Source organism: Marmota marmota, unplaced genomic scaffold (assembly GCF_001458135.2).
Source record: "Marmota marmota marmota unplaced genomic scaffold, marMar, whole genome shotgun sequence".
Lineage (NCBI taxonomy): Eukaryota > Metazoa > Chordata > Mammalia > Rodentia > Sciuridae > Marmota > Marmota marmota.
Window position 1 is genome coordinate 11,492,580 of NW_026000222.1, and position 9,851 is coordinate 11,502,430.

A 9,851-nucleotide genomic window follows, 5' to 3' on the forward strand; every position below is an offset into this window, starting at 1 on the left:
TAGTCAGCCATGAGCCTTGGGAAGGGCAGCCTGGCTCTTCTGGGTCAGAGGTCCGTGAAGCAGGACAGTCCACTGATCTGCACTGGGAGGCTGGATTCTGAGTCTACACAGCAGGACCCCATCATCTTTCTTCTCCAGGATGGTGTGGACTATCACGTCTATGTTGGCCCTGCCGAGGGTACGGTCACTTCAGAAGTTCTCTTCTTCTCCAGGAGACAGTGACTGAGGAGAGGGGTATACTGGGGTAGGCAGCAGAGCAGGAAGGAAGAACAGAGGTCTGACTCACTTGGCTTTATTTTTCAGGCTACAATACAGGTCAGAGACAATGACCTATAAAGATTTAGCAAGGCCTCAGGATGTGACTGACCATCCAGCCTGACCTTTCTGCACGCTCCAGGTGAATTTCCCAGACAAGCTCCTCCGTGCCTCTGCGTGAAGGGGTGTGGAAAGTGATTACATTAAAAGATGGAGATTTTCTCTGTTCTTTTTTCTGTCCATTTGCTGTGTGTTCCCGCTATAGTAGGCACTGGCTAAATGTGGTCTTTTGGTGATTCATCAGCTTTCTGAAGCTTTATGGGAACAACACTGCTGGCTGTTCTCCCTTGTTGCTCCAGCGTGGAGATGCAGGTGTGGGGCAGAGGAGGAGGAGCCCAGGCGTCGAGGTTCGGCCAGGCTCTCCTTTGATTGAGCTTGGGGCCTGGCGTCACTGTGGCTGTGTAGGAGGGCAGCATGTACAGTAGGAGATATATTTATATAATATATATTTTATTAACCTGTTAGACGTCCACAAAGTATTATAAATCACGTGCCTAAAACTGTCCACATAGACCGAGGCCCCCTGGCATTGCCCTTCCTCTTCCTGCCTCTCCTTCACACTGTTGAGTGCCACGGTACCTGAGTGACATTGTCTTCCCTGGAGTGTGTTCAGTGCAAGCCGTGTCAGTTGTGGATCAGTCGATCCAGATTACTCCTTGTCTAACTGACTGACATAACATTGGAATACTGTGGTTTTTATCCTTTTTTTTTTTCCCTGTTTGCTGTCTTTCATGGAGGGAGTGGGTTCCAGAAGTTGCTGTAAGTTCCCTGTAAGTTCCCTGCTTAGAGTAATACAAATCTTCAGGGAGGCTGCTGAGCTGCTTTGTCCAGTCCCTCAGTCCTCCTCTTAGGGTCTTCTGATTCTCAGCAGCTCTCCTGGGAGTCTTCAGTCTCGTGATTCTTGCGACACCTACAATGTAAGCAGCTGCCACCCCTACATGCTGCCAACAAAGCTGAGTTGGTCAGAGGGTCCCTCCCTCTCTAGGAACTGGGGCTTGATATCCAGAACTGGGACCATCCCATGGGAACGCAGGTCTCCAGTGCACGTCAGCGTGGTTTGCAGGACAGGGATTAGTATTCACCATTAGACTGGGGTGGGGAGTATCATTCCCATACCTGCAGCTTCCTTCCCAATATATGGAAAACATCCTTGTGGTTCTAGTGCATCTCAATATTCTTTGTGAACTGACAGAAAATCCCATTAATTGTCTGCAGCAGATTTGGAGGTCTGATGAGTTTGGTTCTTTAAATGTTTGTTATTTTTAGAACTGTTCAGAATAAGGCCAGGCATGGTGGTAAATGCCCATAATCCCATCTACTAGAAGGCTGAGGTGGGAGGATCACAAGTTCAGGGGGCTAGCTGGAGCAGCTTATCAAGACCCCATCTCGAAAATGGAAAGGGCTGCAGTGTAGCTCAGTGAGGGAGCACTTACCTAGCCTGTTTGAGTCCCTGAGTTCAATCCCCAGTAGTGTTAAAAAAGAGAGAGAAAGAGTAACTCTGCTGGTGTCTTCGGCTGCTTGTTTCAAGGGAGTCTTCACCATCCTCCTTGGAGTGGTTTTCTGTGCCTGCCTCTTGAGAGTCCCATACCCAGTCTTGAGCAAGTTTTTCTAAGCCCAGGGAACCCAATGCCATCTGCATTGGCAGCCTACTCACCCACTCTGCACTTCATTTGGCCTAACAGCAAGTTGTAAGACACCCCGGGGTGCATCATGGGTATGAATCAGGTAGTTGAAGCTAGTCAAGAAGAGGAACCCAGGCCCGACTACAGGAGCCGGCAATGAACTCTGGCCTTTCTCTCTTCTGATATAGAGCCCACAAACAAGCATGTAAAAAGCAGAATGTTTGGGACAAGGCTTCAGGAGCTTGACAAATTACAGCAGCCAGGTCTCACCAGCATCTCACACTTGGACACAGTGTTCCAGTCCTCTTGAGTCTCCAGGACCCAGGTTCCTGGGCTAGAGGCACTGTGGTCGGGAGATCAGAGATCTGGACAGAATGCCAAACAAGATCTGCACCTTCTAAGACTTTCTCCCACAGAAGGAGAGCTCCATGCCTGGGATACTTCTTTATCTTGGTGTGTCCCTGGACTTTTCTGCTGTTGCTGCTGTCCCAAGGCTGGTCTGCTGGCAGGGAGCACTGACAGGGGAGCCATACCAAAGGCTTGGATGCCCTCTGGGGAAAGCCCTCATTCCCTACACTCCCAGGAGACCCTCTGGTTCCCTGCTCTAGCCCCAGTTCTGTGGATCCAGTTGATTTGTCTGAGCCAGTGCTAGTGTGTCCTTAGAAGCTAGGGGACTCGAGGGCTGTGGAGGAGCTAGTGTTTATGAGCTGGTGCTGCTGGGAACTCACTGAAGCACCCTGGTGGTCTCATCTTGGGCTTACTCTCCTGTGTGGCCCAGCAGGCTGGAGGACATGGGGAAGAGACTGCTTTCCTAGGAGATGTGGCAGAAAGAGATTAAAATTCCATGTCTTCCTACTTCCTGGGGTCAACTGATAGAAGAATCCAACGGCAAGGATGCTGACATTTATATTTTATTAGATTGGTAAGGAAATTATGTGGCTAATGTCCCTCAACCTTCACAAGAGAATATTCACTCTTGTATGTCATTGTGACTTCTGGAACTATGCCCATCCTCTCCACCTTCAGGATAATAATACCACTTCTGTCCAAACGATCTCCCTAGTATGAGTCATGGGGGCACTTCCTGGGTCTCCTTTGCTAGCTGGTCTTAAGTCCCTTCGAGATAAGACCTTCCCCTGCCCCATCACAAAACAAGCCTTCTCCACATGTGATGGATCTCAGTATCTCAGTAAGAGGATGAGAAAAGCTAGCTGGATTGAAGCCCTCAGAAGTCATCCATTCCAGCCTGGCACCAATACCCCAAATTGTGATCATAGAATCAAAAGAAGAATGTGGCTTTTTAATTTTGTGTATTTTGAAATGTTAACTTACACTTTAGCTTCTTAGGAGTTTTACAAAACTCAACTCCATGCCCTTCGATTGCTCACTATTTGAGCACACTGAAGTAATTTTACAATGTACAGCGCCCTAGTGTCCTTAGTTCTGTTGGGGATTCACGTTACTTCTCTCCTGTCACCGCTCCATCTCTTGGCTTTGATTCCCAACGGGACTTGGACAGGATCTTGTGCCTGGCCTTCCCCCTCTCCATTTGTGTTTGATTTGCCATCCATAACTACACTCCCTCTTTGTCCCTCCACCAGAGAAGACCAGGCTACCTGTAAGGGCAGTCAAGTTTGAAGACGAGTCCCCCTTCCTACCCAGACCTCATACAACATGTGAATCTTAAACCCAGACTACACTTCAGGCTCACATTCTTCCCAAGCCATCCAGTGAGTCTGATGTGGGGACCTAGGGACTGTTTTGTTACCTGGAGCACAAAGATGGATCAGTCAGCAGATTGGTGGTAATGAGGTCCTGATGGGGGTCTCCTCTTCCCTCTTCTCCCCTGCAACCCAGGGGACACTAGGCCCTGCACAGTGGAGAGATCTTCCCAACAAGGAAGTGGTGTGGATAGTGCCTGTGTTGAGTTTGCCTTCCCCGCAGCGTAGAGCTGACATCTGGACCTCCCTCTGCCGGGCAACAGGTGGTTAGAACAGGTGCCCAGATCACACTAGTGCACTGGGCAGCAAGCTTCCCAAGTGGCTGCCTCCAGCTCAAAGCCCCCAGCTCAGTGCTGGCAGGACAGGCTGCACGGCAGTCCTGTGTGAAATCTTAGGCCTCTTGACCTTTTTTTTTTTTTTTCTCTCTTGAAAGAAAAGTACAATTAACAAGCCTCTTTTGTAAATGGGTTTCCTTTCTATGTATAGAATCCCGGCAGTTCCTTGTTTTTACATGTTCATGCTGTGTAATTTTGAGATGTTACTGAGATTCTGAACATAGTGTGCATTTTTTTCTGTACAGATGAAACGGGAGAATTTAATAAAGAGTTTGCAGGTTTGTACTTGTTAAATCTTCTCTGTGGTGACTGGGAGAAATCTTCAAGTGTTCAGAGGTGTCAGCAATGACTGAATTGCCAGTGAGGTCCTCAGGTCACAGCTGAGGGCCCACCAGAGTAGCACTGCAAGATGTTCGAAGAGAAGGGACCTCTGTTCCTGTTCTCTCTATGCCAGGACAGGGCTGAGGAGTCACATCTGGAGTTTTCAGGATGATGAGTGCAAAATTACCCATTCCCATGACGTGATTAAGGCCTTGTCCTGGGGCACAGCCCTGGAACCTCTCCTTGAGGTGCTTCACATAGATGGCTGGTCCTGCAAGTGGTGCCTGCGTTCAGCTCTGCCACTGACTGCCCCTTCTGCTCAGTCCTGTCCCTACCCAAAGCCCCGCCCTGTGTCCTTGGCCTTCCCTGGATGCCCTTCCTGAGCATTTCCTTCTATTCCACTCTCAGCAAAGCTGATTTGCATCTGGGTGTTAAAAGCTTAGGGATCCCTCTCTTGGGCCCCCCTTCCCCTTTAGAAGCATTGCTTTCGCTCTATTACTCTGATAAATCCTGTTACTTTGCTGGGGGGCAGGGCGGTGGAGGGGGTTTAATGGCACACACTTGTAATCCCAGGGACTCTGGAGGATCTCCAGTTCAAAGCCAGCCTCAGCAATTTAGCAAAATCCTGTCTCAAAAAGGGCTGAGGATGTCACTCAGTGGTTAGCACACTTGGGTTCAATCCCTAGTAACATCAAAAAGGAAAAAAATTGCTGGGGATTTAGCTGGTAGAGTGCTTGCCTCACATGCACAAAGCCCTGTGTTCAATCCCCAGCATTAAAAAAAAAAAAAAAAAGTTACTAGCTTAAGGAATGCGCCTGGTGGCAGGAAGTTTTGAAGTAGTTATGTCCATATGGTGATTCAAGATTCAATTGGTGGGCTATGCAGGGAGAGAAGAAGTGTTGACCTGGGACCTGGGCTCCTCAGAACTCCTCCCACCCATATAGGCAGCTGTCACTTAGGAGTTGGTGGGTCAGGGCATGAAGTTGAGGCCAGGGGAAGGTGAAGCGTTGAAGAGTAGAGAATGAGATTTTGGGAACTTCTGAGTCCTAGCTACACTCTTGTCTAGGGCCTTGGGCAGCCATCAGCTGATGTGTGGAGTCTGGTCACAGAGGCCCTGAGTGGCTTCGAGAGGCTTTCCTGCTTCAGTGGAACTTAGGAAGTGGCTGAATCCAGGCTTGGAGCTCCAGGATGCATTTGGCATTTGTCCTCAAAGGGAGTTACAATTTAAAAGGGCTTTAGCCAAAAGCCTGGTGGGGACTTAGGCCATGTGACTCTCACTTGATGAGGGGGTGGGGCCTCTTCCAGCTGCCAGTGTCCAAAAACTTCACCTCTGACCAACTGGACACCTTTGCACTTGAATGACCAAAGGGAGACCCCAGCCACCTATCAGGGTCCAGGGGCCGTGGGGTCTGGGTCCTGAGACTCCTTGGACTGTCCTCCCCAAGTACTACTGCCCTGGTCTGGATCCCACCTCCCTTGCCCAACACAGCACAGCACAGCCATGTTTGCTCAGAGACTCTATTTGTGGAGGAACTTGGGCAACCGGGAGGAGGAAAGAGGGAGCAGAGGAGTAAGGAGGGGCGGGGACTAGGAGGAAGCTGGCTGAATGCTGGTGGAGGCTGGAGCGCAGGCAGCCTCCGTGAGGTCTTGCAGGTCGCTGGGGCTTGGTGCTTCATCCTCCAGGGCCCTGGCAGGACTGTGCCCCCTGCCTTCCTGAGGCCTGGAATCCCCAGCGTCTGCCGGAGCCTCCTGGGTGGGAGACACCTGCAGGTGGCCCAGGCAGCAGCGGTTCCTCCAGAGAGCCACCAGGATCAGGCCATAAAGGGGAGTGGCACCCAGCAGCCCCAGGTAGCAGTAGGTGACGGCAGCCAGCGTGTGCTCCAGCTCTGCTGTGGAGACAGAGGGAGGGGCTGCCAAGCCTCTGAAGTGCGTCCTCACTGTCCCTGCCCTGGTGCCTTCCAGAGAGCTTTCTCTCTGGCTCCTTTCATCCTTGGAAGTGTTTATATTCCTGCCCCCTGTGTTCTTGGGTTCTGCGTCTAAGGAGTGAAAATCCTCTGGGGTGGCACAGGGGGTTGTGACTGTACTGAACACCTCTACTATTTTTTTTCTGTCATTATTCTCTAAACAATTCAGTATAGCAACTATTTGCATAATATTTACATTGTATTTAGTATAAGTAATCTGGAGGTTGTTTCAAGTATACAGAAGTATAGGTTATATACGAATGCCACCCCTTTTCTATAAGGGACTTACATGTCTGTGGATGTTGGTATCTGCCGGGGTTTTGTTCTAGAATATCCCACCCCTGCAGATACGTAGGGATGCCTGCATTTCCCTTTTCACAGATGGAACAGCAAGGCTTCCATTCTGCCAAGTCAAGTGGTCACTTTTTGGCCACTCGGAAGCCTCAGTACTGCGTGTGGGGGGCAGTGGGTGCATCTGAGGCCCAGAGAAGGTGAAGGACTCACCCAGGGGGCCAGGCAGGTTGGGCAAGAATCTGGAGGAGCCCAGGTGCTCTTCCCTAGCTGTCTCACTTCAGGGCTCGGCTCCAGCTCCCTCTGGCAGGAGGCTTCTCCCCTTCCCCGTCCCTGCCCAGATGCTGTGGTCCTAACAGGACTCTCAGCACATCTTTTCTGCACTGTAACCTTGGCTCAGCGTCTGACTGGGGCTTCCAGACTCCCTCACAGGATGTTTTCCCTGGGAAACACTCAGTCCTCTGCCAACTGAGTGAACGTATTTGACATGGTAGGTGGAAGTCAAAAAGCATGACTTCACCACAGGTCAGCCTCTAGGGGTCAGGTCAGCCTCTAGGGGTCCATACCAAGAGGGATGTCTCCACTGCTCTCATGAGTCTCATTCCAGTTCGGGTCCAGCTCTTTGCACCCTGCAACAGAACACACAGCCTTCAAATAACTTGAAATAGGCATTCACCACCAGAGAACAGAGTTCTGGAGGGATAGCAGCTAGTGACAACTGTCCTCATAGGCAACTGTCCCCAATTTCATTGAAGAGGCCTCAAAGGCCAGGTCCTTTAGGCAGGGCCAAGCAGGATGTGCTTTGTCACACACAGTAGGGCCTGTCTGGTCCGTCTGGTATTTGGGGTCTCTGTGATGTTCCTAAGATGGAGATTCACAAAGGAAGATGGAATACAGCAGGTTTAGGGTGTACAGGGCCTGAGAGGCTGGGGGAGGCAGATGCGCACAGTCCCTGGCCCCCTACTCACCTGGGCCGCCAGGCAAGTACAGTGCGGCCTCGATGGCCCCGCTCTGGTGTAGGCCTTGGCAGCTCACGGTCGTCCCTGCAGCCTCCCGAGGCAGCTGCAGCCAGCTGACCAGGGGTCCCCCAGGCCTCCCTGTGAACTCGTCCTCCTCCCGGTGTTGGCCTCTCAGTACCCAGGAGATCCTCAGAGGGGCTGGGTGCTGTCCTAAGGCCACACACAGTGCGACAGAGGGAGGACCGGAGGCTGGGACGAACAGGCTCAGCACTGGTGGTGGGAGAGCAGGAGCCTGCACCTCCGCTGTGGGGAGTGACAGAGGGTGTCCCCTAATGCCACCAGCCTCCTTCAGACCACGGCCCTGCACGCCCTTCCTTCCTGGAGCCTGGAGAGTCCCTCCTTCCTTTCTGCTTTCCCCAGCCTTCCTCCCAGCTCCCGGCAACTGCCTTCCTTTCCTGGGATCTGCTTGGTCCCCACAGCCAGCCTCCACCCTGTGCAGCAGAATATGAGCTCAGAGCTGGTCTTTGCCACATGCACCTTCCCTCCTGGGCCTCCAGCAACCCTGCTGCAGGGCAGGGGAGGGATGACTACTGCTCTCCAGTCGCCTTTCCCCCCCACCCAGAGGTCGGGGGCTGCGGTGTGTGTCCATCTCCCTCAGCAGCAGTCCACTCTCCGCAGTCCTTCTCACCTTCCCTCCACCCCTGCAGCCAAGGGTCCCCCCAGATGGTTCTGTGGCTTTCTTCCAAAGGCCCCTGCTACCCTACTGTAGCCCTACACACTAGGGGATCCAGGGCTCTGGGACTCACCCTGATAGAACAGACGCGTCCCCTCTCCAAAGAGATACAGGCCTGAGAACCACATGGCACAGTAGTAGATGCCCTCGTCAGCAGGGCTGGCATTGCCCACGGTGAGGCGTGCAGTATTCTGGGCCAGATCCATTTCTGCCAGGAAGCGGGGATTCACACCCAAGCCGTAGGTCGGGGGAGCCCCTTGTCGCTGACTCAGTAGGAAGGTGGGACCATGGCCCTGCAGCTGCTGGTACCAGGACAAGACGTGGGCCGCAATGGGAACGTCCTGCACCACACACAAGATCTGCGGGTTGCCTTGCCCACTCAGCACAGAAGGCTGAGGCTGGGACAGCGAGGGCAGGCGGGCCTCTGTGGCACCTAAGAGGCAGAGGGACAGTCACCCACTGGACACAACTCCAGGATCATGTATTAGGTGCTCAGCTTAGGGTGAGCATGTGGGAAACACCAGAAGATACAAGGACCACTACAGTTCTGTAAGGAAAAGATAAACCTCAGTAGGAAAATAAGCAAAGGGTCATGAGTAAGCAATAGTCAAGGCAACTGCAGATTCACTCAGGAAATACTGATGCCTGCTTCGCATGTGCCAGACTGTTTTTGGCATTTGGGTTATAATAGAGACCAAGAGACGAAAGTTCTGCTACTGGGAAACTTTTTTGTTTTTACTTTTGTTATCAGGAATTGAACTCAGGGGCACTCATCCACTGAGCCACATCCCCAGTAGCCCTTTTGTGTGTGTGTGTGTGTGTGTGTGTATTTTATTTAGAGACAGGGTCTCGCTGAGTTGCTTAGAACCTCAGTAAGTTGCTGAGACTGGCTTTGCACTTATAATCATCCTGCCTCAGCCTCCCCAGTCACTGGGATTATTGTCAAGGGAACCACACCTGGCTAGAGGACTATTTTTGATAACAAACATATGAGTGGCATTTCTCCATCTACAAACACTTCCTTTGTCCCAGGGATGCCCTGCAAATTGAACCAAAATCTGTGAGAACATCTAACAGTTGTGCTCTTCACTGTGGTACGAAACAGTGCACCTCTTGTCTAACAGGTATATTCAAGAAGAAGCAACCTAGCTGAATGGGAAGAACACAGGCTTCAAAGCTAGAGGTCTGGAGTTTGAACTGTGTCACAGATTGCTGTGCGATGTTGGGAGATTCTAAGATGAAGATCTTAGAGCCCTCTGTTTCCCATTAGTTGGAGGGGAAAAAATAGCACATATTAATATATAGCAGATTTATAATAATATCAGTAATTATTATGAAGAGTAAATGAAAAAAAATGAATATGGGCCCAGCACAGTGGCACATACCTGTAATCCCAGCTACTTGGGAGACTGAGGTAGGAGGATTCAAGTTCCAGGCCAGCCTCAGCAATTCAGCAAGATCCTAAGCAACTTAGCAAGATTCTGTCTGGCGGTGGTGGGGGGGGGTCGGAAGTGCTGGGGGTATAGCTTAATGGTTAATGGTGCTCTTAGGTTCAATTCCCAGTACCCCCCCCCCCCAAAAAAAAAAAAA

The 9,851-nt window shown here is 51.3% G+C and overlaps 2 protein-coding genes across 4 annotated transcripts in view; one reads left to right on the plus strand and one right to left on the minus strand.

Annotated features, from left to right (window-relative positions):
* Glg1 (golgi glycoprotein 1) overlaps positions 1-4,287 on the plus strand; it is a 122,341-nt gene extending 118,054 nt beyond the window's left edge. For both annotated transcript variants that reach the window (XM_048792499.1, XM_048792498.1), the window contains exon 28: positions 304-4,287. In XM_048792499.1, coding sequence (XP_048648456.1) covers positions 304-379 — 76 coding nt within the window. In that variant the 3' untranslated portion in view covers positions 380-4,287. The remainder of the gene's footprint in view (positions 1-303) is intronic.
* Positions 4,288-5,827: 1,540 nt separating this feature from the next.
* The window catches only part of LOC107150907 (immunoglobulin alpha-2 heavy chain-like), a 9,585-nt gene continuing 5,561 nt past the window's right edge, over positions 5,828-9,851 (minus strand). The window contains exons 2-5 of one of the 2 annotated variants that reach the window (XM_015496080.2): positions 8,335-8,694; positions 7,538-7,831; positions 7,136-7,198; positions 5,828-6,200 (exon numbers count right to left, since the gene is read on the minus strand). In XM_015496080.2, coding sequence (XP_015351566.1) covers positions 5,902-6,200; positions 7,136-7,198; positions 7,538-7,831; positions 8,335-8,694 — 1,016 coding nt within the window. In that variant the 3' untranslated portion in view covers positions 5,828-5,901. Of the gene's footprint in view, positions 6,204-7,135; positions 7,199-7,537; positions 7,832-8,334; positions 8,695-9,851 lie in introns of both variants that reach the window. The other variant, XM_015496079.2, reaches the window with a different exon arrangement.